This window comes from Ursus arctos, unplaced genomic scaffold, assembly GCF_023065955.2.
Source record: "Ursus arctos isolate Adak ecotype North America unplaced genomic scaffold, UrsArc2.0 scaffold_19, whole genome shotgun sequence".
Taxonomy (NCBI): domain Eukaryota; kingdom Metazoa; phylum Chordata; class Mammalia; order Carnivora; family Ursidae; genus Ursus; species Ursus arctos.
This window is the reverse complement of record NW_026622863.1, coordinates 21,959,541-21,986,970: the sequence shown is the minus strand read 5'-3', so window position 1 is coordinate 21,986,970 and position 27,430 is coordinate 21,959,541. Positions and strand designations below refer to the sequence as shown.

Genomic DNA, 27,430 nt, shown 5'->3' with positions numbered 1-27,430 from the left:
TTACTGCGGCAAAGATCGCTAGCCTGGAGTTTTAATAGGGTCAAGAAACGAGGAGTTGGAAAGGGGGATATTTATGAGATTTGAGGGTCTAGTTTAAGGTCGAGCTTTCATTGCGGGGCTTGGTGAGAACTGGGCAAAGTTCATGATATAATAGTTTAAGTTCCGTGAGTAAGATTGAAGTACTGGGATGCTATCTTCTGACACTGGGGTCCTTGGACAGGTTTCTTAAACTTTCCAAGCTTCAGGTTCCTCGTCTGTGAAGGGTTAGATACGATTCAGTGAGATAATGTGTGACTGTGGCACAGGTAAACGCCAGATAAATGGCGCTGTCGGGCATTAGTCTCACTCCAAAGCCTGAACTTTTCAGGTTAACCCCTCTGGCTTCTTGGCCCCCGACGGCGCACCGCGAGCGCACAGCTGGGCGAGGACCCCAGGCCAGGTGCCGCTGCGCCCGATGGCCGGCAGAGGTCGCCCGCGTGCCCTCCGTCCGGGCGGCTCCCCTTCCAGCCGCCGTCGCCTCTCTGCGCATGGCTGCCCCGGCGGCCGCCTGACCGCCGCCCACCTTCCACCACCGCGGCGGCCTCACGACCCTGTGGGAGCTCGCGGACATCGTGGGCCCGGCGGAGTGCGGCGGGCGGCGTGGACCCTGCAGGGCGGGTGGCGTGAGGTGTGGAGCGGCGGGCGGCGGGCGACCCGGCCAGGGTCCTCGCGGGTCCTCGGCGGGCCCGGGGGAGGGCCCTCTTTGTGGCTGCAGTTGGCAAGATGGCGCCGGTTGGGGTGGAGAAGAAGCTGCTGCTGGGCCCCAACGGGCCCGCCGTAGCGGCCGCCGGCGACCTAACCAGTGAGGAGGAAGAGGGCCAGAGCCTTTGGTAAGACCGCGAGGCGCCCGGGCTGAGTCGTCTGGGTCGGGGAGGGCGCGGCCGGGCGGGGAACCGGCCGGACTGGGCTGGACCGTCGGGCAGTGTTATCGGCTGTCGCGGGCAGCGTAGGTCCGGTCGGGTCCAGACTAGTCCCGGGGCTGACCGCTTCGCTGTTATCCCCACAGGTCCTCGATCCTGAGCGAAGTGTCCACCCGCGCCAGGTCCAAGCTGCCGTCCGGCAAGAACATCCTGGTCTTCGGTGAGCGCCGGAGGCGGGGCGTTGCCCGGGGAGCTGGGGTGGGCGAGACGGGCGCTCCTCTCACAGGTCCCAGCTTCTCTCTCCCTGCCGCTTGCCCGCAGCCTGCCTCGCCCAGGAGGGCTGGAGATCCTGGCTGGACAGCCGGAGAGTGGCCAAGTCCACCGTGCCTGAGGTTGGGATATCTCTTTTGGAGAGTCCAGTGATGCTGGAGTTGTCGGCACATTCCTTAGTCATTTGGCCGCAACATCAACCTCGTTTTAAATGTCCGTGATTCTCTGCGCTCGTAGCTTAGAAGTTCACCAAATTGCGGTTGTGGGTGGGTGGGTGGGTGTGTGTGTGTGTGTGTGTGTGTGTGAGAGAGAGAATATGGGAAGGTTAGGTGAAGGAGGTGGGGGAACGAGATGACTTGGGATCAGGTTTAGAGATGACACCGGGCCCATTCCTTCATCTTCATTAGCAGTGCGCAGTCGCGGAGACTCTGCAAAGGACAGTAGGTCTTGGAGTCCTTACTAGGGACTTTTCCTGCATTATTCCAGCCCTCACTGCTGGGTTACCTGCGTCAGGTCTCTTAGTGTGTCTGATTTCAGTTCCTTCTACAAGTGAGGGAGTTTGATCAGGTTCATTCATCCAGAGAACCCATTTGTTGAGTCGTTCCTGTAGGCTGGGCACAGAGACAGCACAGACATCCTTCAGACATTGCAGAAGAATCTCAGGCTAATGAGAGACTGATATGTTGGTAATTGTGCTACACCATGCTTACATGGCAGGATTATTGTGGGAGCATCACATTGCTTGATGTTTTGTGGGAGGGAAATTTTGGGGTCAGATGTTTTGAAGGCTAAGTGTTAACATGCAGGGGCACAGAGGGTTAGTGTTTGCAGGAACATAGAGGTGATAGGAAGGTGTGGGGGTTTAGAAACTGCCAGAAGCTCCTCATGGAAGGTGATGGATGAAGTAAGTTGGGGCAGATTGTGAAAGACTGAAGAGTTGATGCTTTTTCCTGGAGACCCCTGAATCTCAAGGGCCTTTTGTTCCCCCTCCATCCCCTAATCCTCCTGCAATAGCTGTTAGGGTCGTTTTCCCAGTGTTTTTGAGGAAAGTTTATAGTCCTTAGGTGATGATCACTACAGAAGGTAATAGAGGACCTTTAGTGATCTTCATGAAGTGGGGCATTAAGGTCACCAGATCTGTATTTTAGAAAGGGAATCTGGCAGCACAGTTGCAGGTGGCAAAAATGAGCAGGTATTGAAGTCAGGCTGACAAGTGTTCACCATGGCCCAGATGGGATGTGGAGTATCTGAATGCAGTAGTGGCGTTGGGGATGGAGAGGAGGCCTTTGATCTGTGGAATGCCTCTCAATTCTCATGTCCTGTAATTCCATATTATTAAATCCTAGGGGTGCCTAGTAATGTATCTGGGTGGTGGTTTGTGTTAATGTTTAAGGTTTCTTTTTCGGGGGTGGGGGTGGTTAGTTTGGGGGGGGATGAGGAGGCGCTTGATAATTACTGAGACTGTGCTTTAGAGTTTTGCTCAGGTCTGTAATTATTTTCATCAGTTTCCTAGCCTTCAGGATGCTTATAAAAGAGAGGTACTGACATCAAAAGTGAATAATAGCTTCTGTTCTTCATGATTATGAGACAGGATCAGACTTTTTTTAGTTCAAAGTTTCTGGGCTTAAAGGTTAATTATATTTTGAAGATTTCTTGCTTTTCTTGTAGTAAAAGTTTATTTTGTGAGAAACTGACTCCACTTTTTACTTTCACTTCTCTAAATGCATGTCTTATAAATTGTAGGTAGGGCCTGTGGACCTGCATTATTCCTTCCCTTGTGAAGTAAGGATGACTGCAGTAGAATATCATTTTAGAGCTTGGAATTTGCTACCTTTATCACCATCCCCCCAACCACTCTTACAGCAAAGCTTGCTTTGTTTATGATGAATGCAGGTGAGACCTCAGCAGCAGGCTTTGCGTGAAATTTTTAGTTGTCACTTGTGTAAGTGTCAAGACTCTCCGCCCTTGCCTAGAATAAATGGCACTCTTTGCCTCCTTACGTATATCGTTTGTAGGTGAGGATGGCTCTGGGAAAACAACCCTCATGACTAAACTTCAAGGAGCTGAGCATGGCAAAAAAGGAAGAGGCCTAGAGTATCTCTACCTCAGCGTCCATGATGAGGACCGGGATGGTAAGTAAAACATTGATCCATGGTGAGGGGTATATGCATGTCTCAGACTCCATGTTTGTGGCACCTGCAGTGTGTCTAGTTATTCTCAATTTTCTGTTTAGTTCCAAGAGAGTTAGTCACAGGGGAACAGATGAAGCGTATGTCTTTGCAGGACTTTACCCACTTTTTTTTAAAGTTTATTTATTTAAGTAATCTCTACATCCATCACGGGGCTCAAGTTCACGGCCCTAAGATCAAGAGTCGCATGTTCTTTTGACTGAGCCAGCTAGGCGCCCCTACCCACTTTTCCTTTTTAGAGTATGTTAATAAAAATGAGGAATTGGGACTGTTAGCTATTGCTTTGGGTAGCCCCCAGTTGAAAGGAGATATTGATGGTAAAGTTGCAAATGCACATAAAGGTAGTAAGAAAGATGTTCTTAAAAGCTGTGGAAAAAATAAATACATAAACACTTTGGACTTTTCTATGAGAGAAATCCTTGGCAGATTGATTTGGGCACATTGTTATTCCGCCACATCCTAGTGGAGAATCTGAAATTGGTATGATTCAGAGAATAACAGCTTAGTAGATATTCACAGTAGAGTTTTCTGAGTCTTTTTGTGACGTTGTAGAAATGCTAATTTCCTGTGTTTCTTTCAGTGGAGGAAATAGAGGCTTGGAGGTGATGATGTTCTCTCTTAATTCCTTATCTCTAGAATATGATTAGTAATAGTTTCTACCTGGAGAGTAGATGGGAATATTAAAAGTACATGATAAGCACTCTTATCAAGATTAGATATTACTTAAAAGTTCTTTCTTGTAGGTATAATTATAAGTTGGATTGGAGTAGTCGTTTTTGGTTACCACTACTCAGTGATGCCTCTTTTATAAACTTTTAAGCTTTATGAATGGCTCTAAAACAAATAATCATTGGTGCCTTGATCTTTTCATTTGTAAGAAGGTTATCTGTGTAGCCTAAGGGTGAAATATCTGTGTTAGATTACCTTATATTTGCCTTTACCCATTATATAAGGGAGCAAATCACACCACTTCTGGTTCCCCATTTCCTTATTGCTAAAGTGAAGAAGATGGACCCATGTCCTTTCTAGCAATATAATCTTTGATCTCCAAGAGTTCTTTAATAGAAGTCCTGGATAAGGGTCTCTTACTAAACCTTGGAGACATGCATTATGTTAATGTTAACTGAATGATCATTTTAGAACCCCAGAGACTTGCTTCCTTTGCCATGCCGAACATTGCCTGGATGTTATGAAAGAAAGGCAGGAGGTAGGCCTGGTGCTGAGGGCTCTTCTTGGGTAAGGAGGACAGGCATTCAGATGCCCAGCTGGGCCCACCAGCATCAGTGTGGGTAAGTCTGGGACTAAGGGGCCACTGGGCCAGGCTTGGAGGGCTTCATGTTATCTGAGTCTTTTGCATCCTGTTTTTGTTGGGCAGCATGGTTATTGTGGAAAGCACTTGGGTTTTAGAGCCACCAGAACTGGTTCAGAGTCTTGCTTCCGTAATCACTAGCTGTGACTGACCTAAGCCCTTCACACCTCAGTTTCCGTATTTGTAGAATTGGGTAACAATACCTATTTTGTAGGTTCACAGAATGAGAGGTGGCATATGACACAGTGGTAGCTCTTGTACCCTTTTGAAAGTACAAAACCTGGTGTAGATATTCTGTGAATTTGCTTACATCAACATGGCATAAGCATATATCATGCCAAAGCATCATATTAACCATACTCCCTTGCCTTTGAGTTGAAGAACACATTAACATTTATTTCAGCTTCCTTAAGATTGCCTTAAAAATTTCCTGGTCTCTGCATTTTTAGGCCACCTACTTGCAGGTCTTTTTTTGATGGAGAAGTTGCCCTTACAAGTAAGTGGTTAGTTATACATCTTTCAGGAATAGTCTTTTTTGTTGTGTAATATGAGTGGATTATAAATGACACATTTTGCAGACAATCACACAGGTAGAGAAAATGGTCCCTGTCTTGTCCCTGGTTTGTGGTGGGGCACGACACCTCAAAGAACCACTGCGTCCAGGGTTGTGGGCATCTGTTTAACATCACATGTGGTGTGTGTGATCTCCATGCACATGGGTGATTATGTGTAGTGGGCAGTGGGAAGAGAAGCCGAAGAAAGGAACCATGCCTGCTGAGGGGAAGGCATTAAAATCATTGGGCTTCAGGTACAGAGCAGTATCTTTGAAGACATCCACAGAACCCAACCAAAACCACTGTCTAAAATGTATTAGAATTTTGAAAGTTTAGTTAGATGCGGATACCTTATTAGACTGTTGAAATAAAGTCGTGAATATACAATTTTAACAGCATGTAATTTAATGAATCGATTACACAAAAAAGGATAACTAATGGAAGATAGGTTTTTAGAGTGTATTTTGGAATTTGTTGGGAAAGAAGTTAGTGAAATGATACTTTTGATTGTAGGAGTTCTCCTTCAAGGCACTTTTGTAAGAAAAATATTTGTCAAAAATGATACCTAAAAACTTTTTTAAATAGGTTATCATTGCGGAGAATTATCTTCTGTGGTTTGATCATCCAGGTATGATTTTGGAACTATGTGCTTCATTAAATGTCAGTAGTTGCACATTTGTGTGTGTTTAACTTTTTATTATGGAAAACCTTTAAAAATAGGTACAACATAGACTTAGGATCATGAACCCCAATGTATGTGTTAATTTGCCTTAAACAGTTACCTTAAACAGTTCTTCAGCAGTTTTATTTCAACTGTTGTCTCACTTGCTTCTCCTTTCACTCCACATGGATTATGTTGAAGCAAATTTCGGACGTTATGTCATTTCATTTGCAAATACTTCCATATGTATGTTTAAAAGATAAGGATTTTTTTTAAAGTTTTTTTATTCATTTGAGAATGTGTGAGAGCACGAGCAGGGACCCTGGGATCATGACCTGAGCCGAAGGCAGATGCTTAACTGATTGAGCCACCCAGGAGCCCCTAAAAGATAACAATTTTTAAAAACATAACTTTGTTCTTATTATACCAAAAATAACTAATTCCTTAATATCACCAGGCATCCAATAATTCATACCTCAATTTGCATATGTAATGATTTTATCTTGGCATTTAAACACAAAGGTCCTGTCTCTTTGGCAGCCTTTGTAGTGTATGAACTCCCTGCTTAGTGTGCCTGACAAGAAGAGCTTGTTTAACCACAGGCTCTGCGGCACAGCTTGCTGCCCCACAGATTGCTGATATCTGAGGAGAATGGATTAGGTAGACTATGGTGCAGTTGACCAGTGAACATTTTAGCTTTTATATGTATGTATCTTTTGATTCTTATAGAAAGCTAAAATGGCCTTTTTATTCCTCAGACATTGCTGGAATCTCTTTAAATGTGGATATTATATATTATGGTAATTAAAATTTTCTAAAGTGTAGAAAGTTCGCTAGACACCTTGATCAAGGGTTACTTCTCACTGAGCACTTGGGCTCTTTCCCGAAGAGGATTTCTTTTTGTGTTTTGTCTGAAATTCTATGGTTGTCACCTTCAGGTTCTTTTTTTTTTTTTTTTTTTAAGATTTTATTTATTTATTTGACAGCACACAAGAGTGGCGGAATGGGGGAAGGGTAGAGGGAGAGGAAAAAGCAGACCCCACTAAGCAGGGAGCCTGACACCCTGATGCAGGGCTGGATCTCAGGACCCCGAGATCATGACCTGAGCCGAGGGCAGATGCTTAACCTGAGCCACCCAGGCACTCCTCAAGTTCTTTTTTTTTTTTTTTTTTTTTTTAAAGATTTTATTTATTTATTTATTTGACAGAGAGAGAGAGAGAGAGAAAGACAGCCAGCCAGCCAGCCAGCAAGAGAGGGAACACAAGCAGGGGGAGTGGAGAGGAAGAAGCAGGCTCCCTGCAGAGCATGGAGCCCGATGTCGGGCTCAATCCCAGGACCCTAGGATCATGCCCTGAGCCAAAGGCAGACGCTTAACAACTGAGCCACCCAGGCACCCCTTCTCAAGTTCTTCTTGATGTGGCTTTTTTTCAGCTGTGCTGATGGTTATTGTCAGATAGTAACTTAGCTTTACTACTTCTTTTAGATCACACACGCTGCAATGTGTGGATTCTGGATGGAGACCTATACCACAAAGGCTTGCTGAAGTTTGCAGTTTCTGCTGAATCCTTGCCGGAGACCCTGGTCATTTTTGTTGCAGACATGTCTAGACCTTGGACCGTGATGGAATCTCTACAGAAATGGGCTAGTGTTTTACGTGAGCACATTGATAAAATGAAAATTCCACCAGAAGAAATGAGGGAGCTGGAACGGAAGTGTAAGTAAAATAGGATTTTCTTTTTTCTTTTTTTTTTTTTAAGATTTTATTTATTTTTTTGACGGAGAGACAGCCAGCGAGAGAGAGGAAACACAAGCAGGGGGAGTGAGAGAGGAAGAAGCAGGCTCCTAGCAGAGGAGCCTGATGTGGGGCTCGATCCCAGAACGCCGGGATGACGCCCTGAGCCGAAGGCAGATGCTTAACGACTGAGCCCCCCAGGCGCCCCTAAAATAGGATTTTCTTAATTGGAAAATTCACTAGTGTCTTTGGATGGTTCAAGCCACGTTCCTTTTCACAGTGTCAAAAGGTTACAAAGCTTCCCTTACAGAATATGTGGTTTTGTTTGCACCATTTATTTCAGAGTTTCTCTTGTAAATTCATTAGTCAAAAAGTATCTAAAGCAGTGTTTCTCTCAAGCATCACAGTTGAAGAAAGTAAGCGAATCCATATTCCTTATTATCTTCGTTGGTTCTCTTTTAAAATAAGGGTTCTTTCCTCATCCCTCAAATTTGGATCAGTTCTGTGGGTCTTTTCACTTTTGTGTTAACTTTGGCTGCCGAGTTAGCATCAGTGGTTGTGGAGACTTACTGTGGAATCTGCAGCTTGAGTCCATTAACCTGGGATTCCATTGAGGCCCCTTGGACTCTCTTATTGACAGGTTTAAAGGAAGCCCTACAAAAGACAAATCTTTCAGCTTCTATCTTAGTTCATTTTGGAATCCAGCAAGTATGATTTTAGTTACAAATAGGAAGGTCATTTTTTTTTGTTGTTATTAAAATGAAAGGCTATTTTGAGACTAAGGACACCCAAGTCCTTTTGACAACAGAGAACTTTCAAATTAAACAAAGTTTGTTTTGTTTTGTTTTTCCTTATTGTCATTCAGAAGCTTATTTTTCCTTTCCCTTGCTTCTGTGCACTTACATCAGCTTCTGTCCACTTGCCAGGGAAATGGGAGGGGCAGGGGTTGAGGCTGTGGCTGTGTGCAGCAGCAGCAGCAGTCTTGGCCAGGGCAGGCTGGGCTCAGCCTGGCTTTTTGCCACAGGATGACATCATTCCCTTTAGTGAATTAATAAGGGCTTCTAGGGCATGGCACATGGGATCTTCACACTTACTGGCAGACGGGTTCAGAAATTTTGATGTGCTCTCTAAATCAGAACTCTTGTTGTGTGTCTTCCTTTCATAAATTCCTCTTGCTCCTGTCCCACATTAGCTAAAACGGGGAGTTTAACATCTAATTCTTTGGTTTGCCTCATGCGTGTTTGTTTCCCGGCTCACCCTCATGTGTGCTACCGTGGTTGTTATGCAGCTCAGCTCGTCTATCTTCAACCACTGACATTTCTAGATAATGCCTCTTTTTCCCCTGGAACAGAGACCTTAAAGACAACTCCTTAGAATAGTTCTGAGGCTGAAGAGCGGTTTGTCTTTCACTGCCCATTTAGCATCTTACCCAGATTAATGGGTTAATGCCTTGGAGATTTCAGTCTCTGAATCTGTTTTCTTAGTGTTACAACCTTGTGAAGATTTTTAAAACAGAAAAAAAAGAAAGATCAAGCCAAGGATATTGTTCTTTCCCACATAGGGAAAGTGTCTGTCTTATACTGGGTCTGTTCTAGGCATCGGAGATGCGCACAGCAGACAAGATGCCTACTCCTGGAACTTTGTGTTCCCGTGAACTATTGAATTTATTTTGTGCTTAGTCATTGATGTCTGTCACTTAGGATTAGATTCAGCTGCTTGTGACACAAAACCCAAAATAACAGTGGTTTAAACAAGACTGAAGTTGGTTTCTCTGTCCTGTAAATGAAATCCAGAGGTAGGCAATTCCAGCCTGAAAAGCAGCTCTGGGAAGGCAGGTCAAAGACCCTGGTTCCTTCTGCTTATTGTTTTGTCATCTTTAGGGTGTGGTTCTCTTCCTCTGGACAACTAGAGCTGTAGTCCTCACATCCGTGTTCCAGACAGCCCATGGAAGAAGAGGAAAGAGGGACTGAAGGCAGCGTGCCTATTGTCTTCCTAAGGAGGCTGGGAAATGTGGTTCTGTATGGCCGCGTGTTCTGTGTATCGGGGTTGGGTTTGCTTACAAGGAGGAAGAGAAGAGAGGACACAGGAGGGGAACTAGCAGTTGCTGCAACCACATCCATGTCTCATGACTCTGGTTAACCTTCTGAAGGCCTCTGTTGTTTTCACTGCCCTTCCTCTGAGATGTTTGGATGGTAGTCATGCCTTTGTGTTGCATATTGAAGGCGTGCCTTTGTTAGTGCTGGCTTTAGGTTGCATTTTCATAAAGCAGTCAGCCATCTTCTTGCTCATGAGACTCCCACTTGGCCCATCAATTGGACTCTAGGTATTGTATTAAATGAGTGAAGGGCTGTCACCCAGCCTACTTCCAGTACAACACCAGTCTCCAGTCTGCTGAGTTTGGAATGCTGCTCCACGACACGCCACTCTTTCCGGATTTGTTTCCCCAGGGCTCCTGAATCTGTGGCAGCTGTGTGGCTGGCAGTGACGGGGGAGGGCAGAGCAACCCCAGAGCTGCTAGAAGGTGGTGCTTATGTAGGTTAGTCTTCCCTGCTTTATGTCTGGGACTTCCCTTGCTTATCAAATAGAGAAAAAAATGAGGTGCTGTCTGTGGGATCTTTTCAGGACTGGAACCAGTGGGTGATCAGTGAGGTAGGAGGGAAAAGATGAGAGAGAGAGGCAGCAGCTAGGGTAGAGTACTCTGATCTTCCCCTACCCACTCGCTAAAGGGGGCCCCTGGGGTGGACTATGAAATATTGTCCATTCCACCATTGGAGAGAAATTGTTAATACTGTGGTATGTGTGCACCCTAAGGGAAATGCTTTTTTCCTTTTATTTTTTTATCTGAATTACATGGTCATGTTTTTATCCTCCTTTTTCACCAACCTATATGTTATGAACACTTATTCTGCCTTCCAACTTATTTTCTAAAATGCTGAGTTTTTTGTTTTTTTTTTTTAAAGATTTTTATTTATTTATTTGACAGAGAGAGACAGCCAGCGAGAGAGGGAACACAAGCAGGGGGAGTGGGAGAGGAAGAAGCAGGCTCCCAGCGGAGGAGCCTGACGTGGGGCTCGATCCCAGAACTCCAGGATCACGCCCTGGGCCGAAGGCAGACGCTTAACGACTGAGCCACCCAGGCGCCCCCATCTAAAATGCTGAGTTATTAAAAACACATGCGTTTCCTACAGTTGCTGGATAGCCATAATTAAGTCATTCCTTTAGAGAGTGACTAGTCTAACCCCGGGCTTCCCAGCTATTTTTACATCCTGGCATATGTAGAATATAGCAGTTCATGCAGTGCACTGGGTGATGGAGTTTCCTGGAGGTCACCGTTGGAGCTGCTCCACCCCTGCCTCTCTTCCCATAGCCACTTAGCTCACCTATAACTTTCTCTAGGCTCTGCCATGCTCACTATTTTGGAATTCCTGGTTGAGTGCCTCATGTGGTGTTCGGCAGTGATAGGTATTAACCAGACTTAAGCCATTGTAGTTTCCATTGATTTGAAGATTTGTTAAAATGCTTTCAAGGAGAAAATTTGAGAACTTTGATTTCTTCAAAATCCTTCAACAGCCATGCTAAGTTCATCAGAAAACCCTTTTTGTTGTTTTTTTAATGCAGTAAAGGTCTCTTGAGTGTTTATATTGACAACGAAATTATATGAATGAGCTTAATAAAGAGAAATTGTGGGACACCTGGGTGGCTCAGTCGGGTAAGCGTCTGCCTTTGGCTCAGGGAGGGGATGATCCCAGGTTCCTGGGATTGAGTCCCAGCAGGGAGCCTGCTTCCCCCTCTGCCTGCCGCTCCCTCTGCTTGTGCTCATGCATGCGTTCTCTCTCTCTGACAAAGAACTAAAATGTTAAAAAAAAAAAAAAGATTCTTTCCCTCTCCCTTTGCCCCTCGCCCCTGCTTCTCTTAAAAAAAATGTTTGAAACCTGTTCTGTGGATGAAGAGGAGTATGTAGCACCATTCTGTTGGTTCCCTTTAATCCATTTATTTGCATTTTCTTAATGAGCATGTTGTGGATGAGGCTAAAATGCATTTTGGTCCTTTTGTCCTATTGGATGTAGAAGGGTATAGAGCTGCATGTTTGCTGCTCTAGCTCAAAGTAGCTTTAATTATCATATCCTTGTTTTCTGGCCTGATAAGTAAGCCTTGAAGTATCCATGAAGAGGTATGGGTCCGTGAGCTTTGTGTTCACTTAAGCTTAACCAGGACCATGGACCATTCTCAGCTTGAAGGCCCTCCCGTGGGATTGCACTCTTGGCCTGAAGTAGTGACTGTGTGCGCCAAGAAGTGGACATTATACTGCTGACTCCTTCGTGTGTTAGGCAGGAACAGGTCATCAGCACTGCACAGTGTCTCAGGATCTCCTAAAGATGAGACTGAGTCCACAAGAGTGAGGATGATGAAGAGATGTGGATGGGCTGGCCAAGCCCAGCCTCGCTCCTTAGTGCAGACATATGTTAGCTGTATAGAAACCGCATGTTCTTGTGGAATTCAGATGATTTTACTAGTCTCATTTTTTAAAAATATTAGGTGTATAAGAAATGTGGCTTTTTTCATAATAGAAAGGATTAAAATCTTAGAAGTTTTTAAAACCTGTTTAAGGGGCACCTGGCTGGTTCAGTTGGTAGAGCCTGCAACTCTTGATCTCGGAGTTGTGGGCTCAAGCCCCACATTGGGTATAGAGATTACTTAAAAATAAAAATCTTGAAAAAAAAATTAAAACCTTTTTAAGAGTTGGATATAGTTAAAAAATGTCCAGGGGTATGTCTTTGCTGCTCGGAAGTTATAGTGCTCAGACTGGAAATATCAGAATTGGCATTTTTTTGCATCACTACCTTTAAATCCCTAATATTGCAGTAGATAGAGTTGGGAAGTTTGTCATAACTCTTTATGTTTTGTGCTTATTACTGCCTTTTTTGGTTTTCTGAAACTGGCGTGTGCATTTTTTATTTGTGTGTGATTTTCTTTTCCTTTTTACACCTGTAGTTGTGAAAGATTTTCAAGACTATGTTGAGCCTGAAGAAGGTTGTCAAGGTTCCCCACAGAGAAGAGGACCTTTGACTGCAGGTCCTGATGAAGAAAATGTTGCCTTGCCTCTTGGTGACAGTATGCTGACTCATAACCTGGGAATCCCAGTGTTGGTGGTGTGCACAAAGGTATGTGCCAGGGAATTGTAAATCTGGCTGGGTTTGGCCAGTGTACAATCACCATGTGAAAGAAACTAAGGAGCTTTACTTGTGTGTCTTCCTGTGGGAGAGTTGTATGAATTTGGGATTCATTAAAGTACATTGAATAGGTCAGGCTGGAGAATATTGTCATTTAATGTTGCTGCTGGAAACATGACATCACTCAGTTTGTTCATAGTTTGAGTTAATCTCTCCATGAAGCACTGTCAACTTTATTGAGTGATTCAAACGTAGAACTAAAAGCAGTTTTCTTAAGGCTCTGTGAACCAGTTGGTCTAGCCCAAGCTGATGGTAAAAAATAATGTAGAAGAGCAGAATTCTTCAGGGTTTTGGTCTCAAAATCTGTTGGATTTGAGATGACTTTCAGAAAAGAACACAACACTCAGTAGAAAAAGAAGGAAGGAAACTCAAAGTTTCAGTTTCTTCTACCCTGTAGTATGATGATATGGGAATGAAAATTAAGTTCAGTCAGAGAGATATAAGATGTTTCTCTTACAAAAGGAAAAAAGTAGCTTTAAAAACATTTTGGGTTTTTGGATGCCTGGCTGGCTCAGTCGGAAGAGCGTAGGACTCTTGATCTCAGGTCGTTGAGTTTGAGCCCCACCTTGTGTGTAGAGATTACTTAAAAAAATAAATGGACTTAAAACACACACAACATTTTGGGTTTCAAGAGCACTTTATTCTCAACCACAGAGTGCCGTTCACATTATATTCTGTGAGACAGAAGTCCTGTGGAGTGTGCAGTGCACAGCCATGTCCCACCAGCCTGCTTTCTGATGTGACTATGTATGGTTCTTAGAACAGTTGTGAGGTGATCAGACTGTTCTATTCCCACTTTATAGCTCTGGAAACTGTGGCCCAGGGTGAAAGAAAAATCTCCAGTTGTTTTTGACTCTTGTGTAATTATTGCTTAGACCTTTGGCTACGGCTTTCTTCTTTGGAACGATGATACTTTATTTCTAAAGAAGGTGCTGTGCCCATCCTCAGCAGGGAGAGAAGCAAAAAGATGACTCCTTTCTCTTTCTGTCTTCCCTGCAGTGTGATGCAGTGAGTGTCCTGGAGAAGGAGCATGATTACAGGGACGAGCACTTTGACTTCATCCAGTCACACCTACGGAGGTTCTGTCTCCAGTGTATCCTTGGAATGCTGTGTCAGGGCGTAAGAGCACAGGCTCCCCAGAGCACAGTGCTAATCCAGGCTTCTCTCCAGATGGGGCGTCTTCAAAAAGCTAAAGTACTTCCTGAATCCAGAACAGTCTTCTGCCATGGAGAAATTGTATACATCTTTTTACTAGTTTTGTGTTTTACTGTATTGGAATATGAGACTTAATAATTTGTGTCTGTCTTTCATCACTTTGTATTTTTAATGCTGTACATTTGATAAGGCTTTCATATTAAGAAGAAAGCCGATATGGATAGTCTCATTACCAAACTACTTTTATTGTATCTTGGAAGTTTTCTTAAACTTTACTTTTTTGCAGAAAAAGTTAATTACCCAACACAAGATTATTTTAGATGCCACAGAGTTTTTCCCATATGTTTGTTTTGTGCTGTCCATGCAAGAGATACTGTGTCAGCAGTCTTTTGAGTCTTATTTCTGTAAAAATACAATAGCAGTTGGTGCTGTGGTCCCATACCCTGGCATATGGGGGTTAGGGATAGGTTCCTACCACTTCCTCTGGGCCTTTTATCTTGTCCACCTCAGTGGAGGGTGCTGATACATGTTAGGTACCCATCTCTTATAAAAGATGGGCTTAATGTTAAACTGGATCCCATGTGAACATTTGTCTAGTAATGAATCTGTGTACCTTGGATATGCTGAGGGTGTTTTCTGGGCTAACCTCAGGGCCAGTAACTTGACTGCTTAGGAACCGACCTGATGGGTCAAAAGGTAGCAGTCTACATGTTAAAAAATGAGGTGCGTGTGATCTGCCAGCATTGACAGGCTTTATGCTTTTGATATGGTTCATCTGTTATGATTACCGTTTTAGTTTTAAAAGTTTTAATACTTTCTATTGATAATGAATGTATCGATCAAAAACTGATTCACCTGTGAATAGTACTTTGAGGATTATGCTTGTATGTGTTTGCTTTTATCTCCTTCTGCAGTGAATTTGTTTTCCTTAAGCAGATTGATTAGATGGAGCAGCCTTGATTTACACATCAGTGAAGGAGGAGAAAAACCTTGACTTGTTGTATAAGTACATTGTTCATAAAACTTATGGCTTCCACTTTATCACACCTGCCTTAGTTGTGGAAAAGGATGCAGTTTTTATGTGAGTTCCTTAGAGGTTATTTCAAATGCTTCTTTTTATAGTACATTTGCTCTTCACATTTTATCCTTCCAAGTAAGGTGCCTTCTGTCTCTGTCATACACAGCCAGCTTTCTGCCGCCTTGGGGCGAAGCACTTGAGCTGGACCTCACAGGGGATAGATACACCCAGCTCCTCTCCAGATTACTTGCCATTCTGCCTTTAGTCTAAGGGGAGTAGGTGGAGTGAGGTCGGGGGTGCTGCCTTTCTTCTTTGAGAGCAAGGTGCCAAAACTTAAGCCAGCCATTTTTCCCACTTACTGTCAGCTCTGATGGAATACTGGCTGGAGGAGGGAGTTGAAGTGTAGGGAATTGGGCTTTGGGGACTCTGATATCTTCTATTGAAGCATTTGATTTCTCTGCCCATTGGAGGGGAAGATTGCAGGCACCTTCATTGGTGTACTTATCAGCATGGGCTTTAGCTATACTGAATACTTACTGTGTTTTTGGCATTTCATATTTTGAGAGCTAATGGGGCTGATGGTCTTGGGCAGAGATTTAGATACCTGTTTGCTCCAGTTTGTGTGATCGTGAATGAATGTTGAAGCCGTGTGGCCTCTGAGAGGACTTGTGCTAGGAGATCACTGTTTGTAGGCTTAGATATTCTCTCGACTTGGAATTAGAGTTCCTTTAGCAACTACTGAGCACTTCCTATGTGCCCAGGTTCTATGCTAAGGATGCAGAAATAAACAAGGTGTGGTCCCTGCACACAGCACTGGAGGGTAGGGGTTGGGCAGTAATAGGGTAGTGGAGGCAGTATGGCAGGGAGGGCAGAGGGGGTGATGCTGAAGGCTGAATGTGTGTGTGCTAAGCAGGCCAGAAGGAATGGAGGGACAGGAGGGACAGTTTCTGAGAAGGCTGAAGTTGTGAAACCCAAGAGCTCTGGAGACTAAGTAAGGTTGCTTCCTGAACATTCAGGGAGAGCCTCATTCAGGCTACTCACAGATGGCAAAGCTAGAGGCTTGGATGGATTTTTAGAGAATTGTTTTCCAGAGCAATCAGGCAAGCACCAAGGACACAAGCTCAGTGAGTGGTATGTGAGTGCCCGCATCGCTTGGGATCCTGAGGAACAGGAAGCCGAGGAAGATGCTTTGGGGATTTTCCTATTCTGGAGAGAAGAAGCATCTCACAGCTTCTGAAGGCTGCCTGGGTCCTGGTGGTATCTTAATCACACCCTGTCCCTTTGCATCTTTGATCCTGTTGGTAGTTTAGCTCTTTGGGAGCTGGTGAAGTCAGCAAAACCATTCAGATGGAGTACCCTGGCTAAGAACGCCATCTGGGTCCTAAAGCTGTAAAGCAGGGCTTATGTGGGGAAAGGGAGGCCTGTGAGAACAATCAGTTGCCATTTTTTAAAGTTTGTAGAGTTCAAAAGTATGTTGTTCAGGGCATTTTACAGTTGCTCTTTTAGGAGAGTCTGGTGGGAAGGTAGGCTACTGCAGCTTAACTTAATGGAACCTGGGTGCCATCCTGCTTAGTGGTATCAATCAGGGCAGGACCCATGTAGGAGCCTCAAGGACTCCTTGTGTTCCTTTGGTTTGGGGCTCAGGCGAGTGTAGGTTGTGGTGCCCTCCTTTGCTCCACATCTTCCCATGCCAGTAACATTAATGAAGCAGGCCATAAGAAAACTGTTTTCAGAGGAGTTCTCAGAGAGAGTTCCTCTACACTGAAGCCCAAGACAAACAGCCTCATCCTGAGCTCTGTTCTCTGTACTATTCTCTGCATCCTCCACTCTGTCAGAATAAGGCCCCATTGTGTCCTTGCTTTTCTGGGTGGAGTTGTGTGAAAGCTCTGAACACTTCTGTGGGTCAGCATGTGTAGTCAATAAGATCTCATTCTGGCTCCTTAGATCTTGTTCCCCGTGAGCTCAGTCTGGAGCAGGACCTGCAATGTCAAGCTGGAGGGTTATGCCAGCACTAAATTTTGACTTGTCTGCCACAAGTTACAAGCCAGTCCCAGCAACTACAGACCAGATCTTGTGGGAAAGGCTCTCACATAGGAGCCCTCTCTAACTCGGAATGTGCTCTACAGTGTGCTGTGAGGCAGTCCCAGGAGAAGCAAATCCATCCCTATTTCCTTGCTTTTAGACCTGCAGGTTGGGACAATGAAAAGAAAATAGCAATTTTACATGAAAATTTCACAACTGTGAAGGCAGAAGATGCATATGAAGATTTTATTGTGAAACCACCTGTGAGAAAGGTACCCAAGTCCCTCGCTTTGAGTTGTAGGTTTTGTGTTTTGTTGGGGGTTTGTTTTTTATGAGAGAAGAAATCTGTAAAGAAATACATTTTACATATTGAACCACTTTCAGGGGAAGAAAAAAAGTAATCCAAGGGACTTTAAAAGAAAAAAAAAGGTCAGCTCAAGTCTAGTATTAAGTAAATGGCTCCAGGTGGTGGGGCATGAGTGATGGAGTGCCCACGTGGAGTTGGGCTAAAGTTTCCACTAAGTCCTGAGAGTGCCACCACTGCCTCTGGATAACTGTTGGGAGATCCCCGTGCTCCTCTGACCTGCAGGCCTGATCTGGGAGGTGTTTAGAACCAGCCAGACTTAAAAATGTCAGTTGGCCACATGTCAAGGCTAGTCTTGGAACAGAGTTGGTTCCAGGCTAGAAAAAACATAATTGTGCAGTTGCAGCAGGGATTCTCCCCAGGCCCGTATTGAGACCCGAACCCAAGATTCTTTCATCGAGAATTTTGAAACTAGTTTGGGTGTTCTTGGCCTGTGACCACAAATGAGTATGTCACTCACTTCACAGCTGGTCCATGACAAAGAGTTGGCAGCGGAGGATGAGCAGGTGTTCCTAATGAAGCAACAGGTAAGAAGAAGAAGAACCAGTGAGGCCAGAGCAGAGGCCTTCTCATGCATGAAATGCCAGTCCCTTGGGGTGAGGTTGAGGGCATCAGAGCAGTTTAAAGGGGTTGTAACCAGGTCTCCTTGTTCCCTCCCATTTCTAGCATTGGTACAGAGTAGGGGTTATACCATCTGCCTCAGGTGATCCCCTGCATGCTTGCAGCTTCTCAGCAATGAGAGGTTTAGTATCATTTTAAGTCACCTTTCTCTCTGGAAATTAGGTTTCCTGGCATAATACCTCCTGTGCTGACAGTTTACCAAGTGCCGTGACCTCACTTCTGTTATTTTACATAGCCCCACACAGCCCTATGCATGAAAGTGGGTGAGCTGACGTATCCGTTTTGTAGGTGGGGAGAGTAACTTCCCCAGGCTGACAGTTGGGAATGCAAACCCACTCTCACCTTTCTGTTTTGCTATGACTTAGACATGTCTCCTACCCAGTCACGGGTCTGCCTCATGGTGCAGGCAGCTCAGCAGGCTGGGGTGTTGATGGTTCTTTTGTCAGCCGGTCCTCCTTTCTGTGCTCTCCTTGCTTCCTTAGCTCCAAAACTGATTACTTGGATTATTTTTTTCACCATATACCAAATTGCTGAATTTAAATTTCTTGCATGCATAATATAAAATCTGTGACTTTGTTGTTGTTAATGGCGCCCTCTAGTGGAACACTGGGAAGTAAGTGTTTCTACAGACCTTCAGTACACTCTGCAGGCCTTGGTTAATAGCCACTGTGTCTGTCTCTTTGCAGTCACTCCTTGCCAAACAGCCAGCCACGCCCACGAGAGCCTCTGTGAGTACCTTAAACTAAACAGGGGGTCAAGGCCCAGTGTTGTAGGTGTCATCAGACTTTACGGCATTATTTCTAAGAGTTTATATTTGTATGAGATTTTGTATTTTCAAGGAAATTTGGTTTCCCTGAAGGCCCAGGGCCAGGAACACAGTAGGGACTCAGGAAATGCAGGAAGGAATATATCTCTGGGAAATAGAGTGAGCAGGCTTTCTTATCTTGATATCTCTTCTCTAAGGAGAAACTAAGGTCTAGAAAGAGACTGAGCTAGAGCAAACTCCCAGTCCTTCACCCTTCTCCCTAGACTGTGAAAAATATCCTGCAGAGAATGTCTTCATTTTTGGAATATGTATTTCCTGTTATTTTTATGCCTGTGTATAACTTGGGCTGGTTTTGGACTTAGGAATCTCCTGCGAGAGGACCCTCTGGCTCTCCAAGAACTCAGGGCCGGGGAGGGCCAGCCAGTGTGCCTAGTGCCTCCCCAGGCACATCAGTAAAGAAGCCGGACCCAAACATCAAAAGTACGTATCCTGTCTCTGTGGAGAGTGTTTAGTCTTAGGCCTGAGCCCTGAAGGGCCTGGGTGGCTGGGTTTGGAAGGTGGAGACTCATGGCAGCTGGGCTGTTCTCTTCCCCCAGTAAGGGGCTGCTTTCCCTTTTCCCTTGCTCAAAGGGAGGGGGCTCACGGTTGGGCAGGGACTAAGGCCTGTCCCTTTGTTGGACTCAGTGGCCTTTGCATCTTGCTCTGTGTAAGACCCCAGTTAGGCTGTGCGGCTTCCTTCAGAGAGCAATACAACGTAAGTCACTTTTTTTTTTTTTTAAGATTTTATTTATTTACTTGAGAGAGAGACAGAGCATGAGCAGGGGAGAGAGACAGAGGGGGAGAGAGAGAGAGAGAGAGAGAGAGGGAGAAAAGTAGACTCCCCGCTCAGCAGGACCCTGGGATCATGATCTGAGCCAAAGGCAGACACCTAAATGACTGAGCCACCCAGGCGTCCCAAGAAGTCACTTTAAAATCTGTATTTTGAGAGGCGCTTGTCTGGCTCAGTAGGTGGAGCATGCGACTCTTGATCTCAGGGTTGTGAGTTTGAGTCCCATGTTGGGTGTGGAAATTACTTAAAAATAAAAAATCTTAGGGTGTCTGGATGGCTCAGTCGGTTGAGTGTCTGCCTTTGGCTCAGGTCATGATCCCAGGGTCCTGGGATCAGGCTCCCTGCTCAGCGGGGAGCCTGCTTCTCCCTCTCCCTCTGCCTACTGCTCCCCCTGCTTGTGCATGCATGCGTGCGCTCTCTCTCTCAAATAAATAAAATTTTATTTAAATTTATTTTTTAAAAATAAATAATCTTAAATAAATAAGTAATAAATTTTAAAAAATGTGTTCTTTGAGAGGCACCTCGCTGGCTCAGTTGGTAGAGCATGTGACTCTTGATCTTGGGGTCATGAGTTCGAGCCCCACATTGGGTGTGGAGGTTACTTTTAAAAATAAATAAAGTAAAATACAATGAAGTGTGTATTTTGAGTCCTTGGTTTTGTTTCTCATTTTTATATGATTACCATTTATGAATTGTGGGATTTTCTTCCCCCTTCACTTCTCCTGTCAAGCTCAGTTACTTAATAGTTTAAATAGCCCTTATCCCAGTAACTTAGTAATACCCAAAGATGTTGGCTACGGTAAAACTCGCAAAACAAAATGTTATTTAGTCCTTGCATGTGTGATAATTATCTTTTATTCATAATGAGAGCTTTTCACAGCATCTTTGGAGTGTTAAGGGCTTATGAATCTTTGAAAAACACTGTCTTGTGGACAGGGGGATGTTGTGGAGCATGAGTTATATTATGTCCCCAAACAGATGGAAAATGTAAACAGGTTTGCACTTACTTAATCATGCTAACACGTAATTATCCTTGGCAGTGGCCGTATATAAGAAATCAGAGTAAGTGAAGTGCTCATTGTCTGGGAAAGATGACAGCCACAAAAGGATAATTCCGGGCTGAGAACTACGTTTGTGGTGGTGGTGAGTCCTCTGTGCAGTGGTGTGATGCTACTTTTCTAAATGTTTCCTTAGATAATGCAGCAAGCGAAGGTGTGCTGGCCAGCTTCTTCAACAGCCTGCTGAGTAAAAAAACAGGTTCTCCTGGAAGTCCTGGTGCTGGTGGTGTGCAGAGCACAGCCAAGAAGTCAGGTACTGAAGGGCCCTTGGAGACCTCTGATCCTTGTGGTTGAGCAGCACTGGAGGTGGGGGGAAGGACAGGAGCATCTGCCTTCACCTGACGTGCAGATGCTCTGTGTTCTGAACAGCCAAGCAAGTAGCACATCCCTACCTTATACCGAGCAGTACACTTTACAATAGGATTACCTTATTAGCATGCAGGTTTCCTTGGCGCATTTAAGGTGGGATTTATGTAACATTGGATTCTTAGGAACTGACTTTTGGGTGAATTGAGGTATATTTTTAACTGTACATGTGGCCCTGGTGTCGGAACTATTCATGGGAGGTCATGGTCTAGAGTGTAACATAGACATTTTATTTATTATGTTTAATTTTCTGTGAGGCTTTATAAAGATTTTTGTTCACTGTCCCTAGTCTTGTCTTGAGCTGGAGTCTGTGAACCTTCCCTATCTCACTGGAGGGTCATCCTTTCCTCTTCTATGAAGCTCCCCACTTGTCACACACACTCCTGTCTATGGCAGCCCACCCTCCTGTTCTTCCATGTGGGCAGTAGGGCGAGTCTGTCTTGGAGGCCTTTGAAACAAAAGAGCCAAGTTCCTTGGGAATTACGCATTTTGCCAGGAAGCTTGAGGCCGTTTTATTTTTTTAAGAAATCAGTTATTTTGGGGCGCCTGGATGGCACAGCGGTTAAGCGTCTGCCTTTTGCTCAGGGCGTGGTCCCAGCGTTATGGGATCGAGCCCCACATCAGGCTCCTCCGCTATGAGCCTGCTTCTTCCTCTCCCGCTCCCCCTGCTTGTGTTCCCTCTCTCGCTGGCTGTCTCTATCTCTGTCAAATAAATAAATAAAATCTTTAAAAAAAAAAAAAAAGAAATCAGTTATTTTTTTTAAAGATTTTATTTATTTGAGAGAGAGAATGCGTGCACGCGCACATGAGCATGGGGGAGGGGCAGAGGGAGAGGGAGAAGCAGGCTCCCTGCTGAGTAGGGAGCCTGTTGTGGGGCTCGGTCCCAGGACCCTGAGATCATGACCCGAGCCGAAGGCAGATGCTTAACCAACTGAGCCACCCAGGCACCCCAAGCTTGAGGCCATTTTAAAAAGGGTTTTGCTTTTACTTTTCCATTGACTATAAGGAATGTTAATACAGTATTTTCCCTAATCGGTGTTTTTGGATGGAACGAGGTCCTCAGGAGATCACTCCATCCTTAGGTCAGCCAGGCCATCAGGGGCTCCTGAGTTCTTGGAGACTCCCAATCGGGTCTGGTGGCCCCGGGCTGGTATCCCCTAATAGGAGATAAGGGTCATTTTTAGGCCTCAGTTAGCATTTGATAACAAAAGAATATGAGCACTGACTTTGTGCAGTATTGAAATGTTTGGCCTCAGTCTTAAATTCTTATTGAAACATAGTGTTTCTAGACTACCCATGTGAGTTAGAATGTTGTAATTAAAAACAAAACCTAAACACCTGTCTGAGGCACAGAAAGTAGATTGCGGTATACAAGAAACTCACGTACCACCTCTAAGAAGGCAGTGATGACAGTGCATGGGGTTGGAGTTGGGTGGTGAGAATGTTTTCAGAAAGGCCCTTATATTTGGCACAAAGGCATGCCCACACAGGGGGCAGTTATGTATTCAGGGGTCTGTGTTCCCTGGGTTGGAATTAAGAAGGGTTGAATTGGGGTATCTTCTTATAATCATTGCGATGAAAAAAGACTTGCTTTCATTCTTATTGAGGTTGATATCACCACAAATGATTACAGAAGTCAGTGTAATATTAAATGTTCCTTTCAGAAAAATAATTTTTCCCATCACTGCTGCCTTTTTTTTTTTTTTAAGGGCAAAAGACTGTGTTGACAAATGTTCAGGAAGAACTGGATAGAATGACTCGAAAGCCAGACTCCATGGTAACAAACTCTTCAACAGAAAATGAAGCCTGATCCTCCTCAAAAAGTGCATATGTAAAATGACCAAATAACTATGTATATTGATCTGCTAAGACAAGGATTTTTCTGATATGGCACATGCTATCAGTTTTTTGGGGCAGGGGAGATGAACTTAAAAAATACTTCATTGACTCGTCCGAGTATGAAATGCACATTTAGGAAGGTTACGTGTCAGACCCCTTTGTTAAGGATAACCCTTGGACTCTCAGGCATGCGGCTCTCGTGGGAAGCAAGTGGGCTTCTTGTGGAAGGTAAGGTAGATGAGAGAAAGAGGGCCTGCTTTCTTTCAGGGTGGAGTACATGAGACCAGGAAATCATTGATCAGAGGGTGATTAGTCTGACCAGTTGCGTGTTAGCAAATTCACTTGTTCTTGGGAAGCAGATTAAGTAGCAAGTCCAGGAAAGAGAAGGACTGAAAGGAGGAATGAGAGAAGTGATGGTGGGGAAGCTGAATGTCGAAGGAGATGAGGAAGGCGGAGATGAGCAGTGTGAGTAAATACTGTGTGGTCAGTAGAAAGTCGAATAATCATTTTTAAGATTTAAAATCAAAAGCATTTCCAAACTAAACACTAAGAAAATGGGAATTAGACTTGTTCTGAATGCATCTTTAACTTATGACAGATATGTAGAATGTGGGGGTGCCTGAGTCAGGTGGAGCTGACACAGGGGTGGGGAAGATGGCAGCTGCCTCAGAAACACGTGTGGCACAGGCCATGTCCTTGTGGGACGTGCTGGGCTCCATGGATGTCCATCAGGGCAGACAGTCACTGTGGGGTGTGTTGAAAGTCAGCAGTTACAATTAGTTTACTTTGACTTGTTTTCTAAATAGCTCCTGCTTTGTTTTTTAAATTAAAAAAAATTTTTTTTATACTACCACAGGCTGGCCTACTAATAGAGAATGGGTAACCAACCTCTCATTTTACCATAATGCAATGTGCTACAGAAAGTTTGAGGGAGGTTTGTAATGTAATTGCACTCTAATGAATTGGCTTGCACCAATCCCTGCCTTACGGTCTGTGGAAACCTTCACAGAGTTCCATTGATGCAAAAGGGTCTTGTCCTAGCTCTCTGGTCTGATCAGTGCTATCAGATGGACAAATAAGTGTGAATGTTTTATATTGAAAATGGAAATGATACATTTCTCTTGTTTGTGTTTTTCATAAAAGGTAGCGTTTTTTTGTTTTTTGTTTTTTCTTATGGAAATAAGAGTTTCAGTATTTCCCTTTAGGGCAAATTCATACACATTGTCATGTCATACCACCATTCTGGAAATGACTTCTGTGGATTTGAAATGGCACTTTTAATTTTATACATGACATAGAACATTTGAATGCAAACACTACCATTGATTTAATGTATAAAACATTTGTTGTCAAACCAAGGGAAAAAAAACCACAGTTCACTTATGTGGAGTTTACTTTTTTTATATGAAGTTTGTTGTACTGTGTCTGAGCATAACTTCCCTAATGTCATTACTTTTACATACCACATTTGACTGACCACTAACCTAGTACTGGGCATAACTTAATATCCTGTGTTATATAACAAGACAAGACTCTAAGACTGTCTTGAATTGCTTTTTTGTAAAGGTCTGAACACTGTTAAGGAGAAAGCTGAGTATTTAGTTGCCTTTCCAACAAACAAAAACATGTTCTTTGTGCCAGTTTTAATTGTTAAAAATACACTTTTTCACCCCTTTTTAAATTTAGTTTTTGTTTTTAAATGTATTGTGGCTTCCAGTTACTAGATTGTCCAGATAATGACAGTAACTGACTGTATAAGGATAGCTGTGGTGTAGTGACCAATAGGTGCCCAACAGCTGTGGCCACACTGATGGTGGGGTCACTTAATCCCTCTCTCTATAGCAGCTGGGGTGGGGGTGGGGACAAAATAATGACCTCAGAAACAAGAATTATTGGAAAGGCACATGCCTACAGGGGATACAGTGTGATTTCAAATTTTACTGCAAAATTTTACTTTAAAACATTTTTTTGTCATTTAAACTGATGAGCACTTTTGTGTCAATATAAAATGTACTAAAACTGATGACAAGCTAAGACACCTGTCTTGTGAGGGAAGGTTTCTTGGAGATCACTTTTAGTTTCTCATGACAAGTGGATGTTCCTAGTAGCAGAAGACACTGGTGCGTGTAATGTCATGTGCTCAGTGGTTGCCAAAGTCTACCAACTTTGGGGAGCTGTAGGGTTCTTTTTGGGGGCGGGTGGGAGGAGGGGAGATATTTTTTGTTATTTTGAGGTTTTCAAGCAGTGGAACCAAAGGCCGAACAGTAAACAGCCTTTACTTTTTAAAGTAAAATTGATTTTATTTGCAGAATACACTTGTATGGTAGACTGTTAAAGACAATTTTATGACTATTTATATATATTATAGTGGTTACATCTGCTGTCTGTCTATAAAATGGAAAAATCAAAGAAATATGCCCAACCTTGAAGATGTGGCCACGATAAGGGCCATGAATTGGTCTTTCCTAAAAATGCAACGGGTATGCTGCTAGAATTATTTAATTTTGTTTGCACTTTTTTTTTTTGATTGGCATTTAAAAATCACTATTTAAACTGAAGACGTTGTCGTGTTTTATTAGTTTAACAAAGTTGAAAGTGACTGCTCTGTACATCATGACCTTAACGATGTTGATGCTGTAAGTGAAAGTTCACTGTCGTCTCTATACTAAGTTTATTGGTATTTTTAACTTAAAATTAGGACTGCAGATTATTCCCCCACCAGCCTTAGTCCAGGGGTGTGGCTCTAACCGGATGCAGTTATGCAGTCATGTGGAACCTTGCTTTCTAGTGCTGGAAAAGAAGATGTCTCTAATTACTGGCTTCAATAAACACGAATCCAGACTGCTTACAATTTTTGGTGACTTTCTTTATGATAAATCATCTCACTGGAGATAAAAATTGAATTGTCTGTTAGTCATATGGCCTGTCTACCGTGTAGCAAAAAATTGTATACCTCTCTCACTAAAAGTTAACAGAAATTCTGTTAAAGAAGAAACATCTTGAAGCCATATTTTGAGGTATGTGGAGTTCTAAGCTGCAGGTACAGTACAGTGGGGTTTTTGAGTTATCCAGCATATTTTCTTGCCTCTTAGATAAATTTTGTATCCACGGAATTGGGCTAACTTTTATTTAATTCAGAAGTCTTCAAGCTTCATAGAAGAATTTCAGAGCAACTATACCATAATGTTTTTTACCTGTTTAAATGGGGAACAGTAAAATATGTTCAAGAAAATCACATTTATTTTATTAGAGATACGTTGTTTCTGTTTATTACATTTAACTAAGCATGTTAAATTTTTGTTCTTTAAAACTGATTTATTATACACATTTTCTCCCAACTTATTTTGAAAAATTGTAAACCTACAGAAAAGTTGAAAGTATATTGAATACCCATGTTGGTTTTTTTTTTAACATAGATTCACCAGTTTTTAACATTTTTGCCACATTTGCTTTCTCTTTCCCTCCATTTCTTTCTCTCTCATGTGCACACACAGACGCATGCATGCACAGGCTTTTCCCTCCCTAAGTCATTTAAAGTAAGTTTTAAACATCAGGGCATTTTACCCCTAAATATATTTGATAAGTCCAGGTCAGTTGTCTTATAGAAAATCGCACATTCTGGATTTGTCTTATTGTTTCCTCATGATTCGATTCAGGTTAAATGCTTTTTGCAAGAATACGTAAGTGAGGTTGTGTATGTGCTAATGCATCACATTGTCTTGTCCCTGTATTGGTGATGTTGGGTTTGATTCTCGGGTTAAGGTGGTGTCCCTCAGATCTATCCAGTAAATTGTGGGTGGTACTATTGAGTATTTTGGTCTTCAGCCACCTTTTACACATCAGTTATAAGCATCCACTCATGATCCTTGCCTAAATCGTTACCTCATTAGGAGTCTTAAATGGTCACTTTCTTATCCCGTCATTCCTCCTGCATTTATTAGCTGGCATTCATTTATAAAGAGGAGTTTGCTTTCTTCCCTCTCCCTTTTTGGGTGATAGTTTTCACTGTGAATTTTTAAATTCAGAGTGTTATAATCTAGTAACTCATTCTTTTTGATGCTCAAATTGCCCCAGATTTGATGAGTGGGACCCCCTTCAGCCAGCTGTGTCCTTTTTATTGAGCTGTAATCCACAACATAAAATTCACCACTTTATTTTTTTCATTTTTATTTTTTTAAGATTTTATTTATTTGACAGATAGCCAGCAAGAGAGGGAACACAAGCAGGGGGAGTGGGAGAGGAAGAAGCAGGCTCCCAGTGGAGGAGCCTGATGCGGGGCTCAATCCCAGAACGCCGGGATCACGCCCTGAGCCGAAGGCAGAGGCTTAATGACTGAGCCACCCAGGCACCCCTAAAATTCACCACTTTAAAATGTTCAAGGGTTTTTAGTGTATTCACTGTGTTGTGCACCACTATCAAATTCCAGAACATTTCCATCACCCTAAAAAGAAACCTCATACTTATTAGTCCAAATTCATCCCCCGCCCCATTATTTAGCGTAATGTTTTATCGATTCATCAATGTCGTAGTGTGTACCAGTACTTCCA

The 27,430-nt window shown here is 43.4% G+C and overlaps 1 protein-coding gene across 1 annotated transcript; it reads left to right on the top strand.

Moving 5' to 3' along the window:
- The first annotated feature begins 722 nt into the window (after nucleotides 1-722).
- On the top strand, nucleotides 723-25,734 carry DYNC1LI2 (dynein cytoplasmic 1 light intermediate chain 2). Its single transcript, XM_026494924.3, has 13 exons — nucleotides 723-869; nucleotides 1,046-1,119; nucleotides 3,185-3,301; nucleotides 7,366-7,596; nucleotides 12,607-12,776; nucleotides 13,845-13,938; nucleotides 14,946-15,081; nucleotides 17,201-17,312; nucleotides 17,872-17,931; nucleotides 18,712-18,753; nucleotides 19,154-19,271; nucleotides 20,815-20,931; nucleotides 22,754-25,734. Exons 1-13 carry the CDS (start codon nucleotides 763-765, stop codon nucleotides 22,852-22,854), a joined length of 1,479 nt encoding a protein of 492 aa, XP_026350709.1. The 5' UTR covers nucleotides 723-762; the 3' UTR covers nucleotides 22,855-25,734.
- The last annotated feature ends 1,696 nt before the right edge of the window (nucleotides 25,735-27,430 follow it).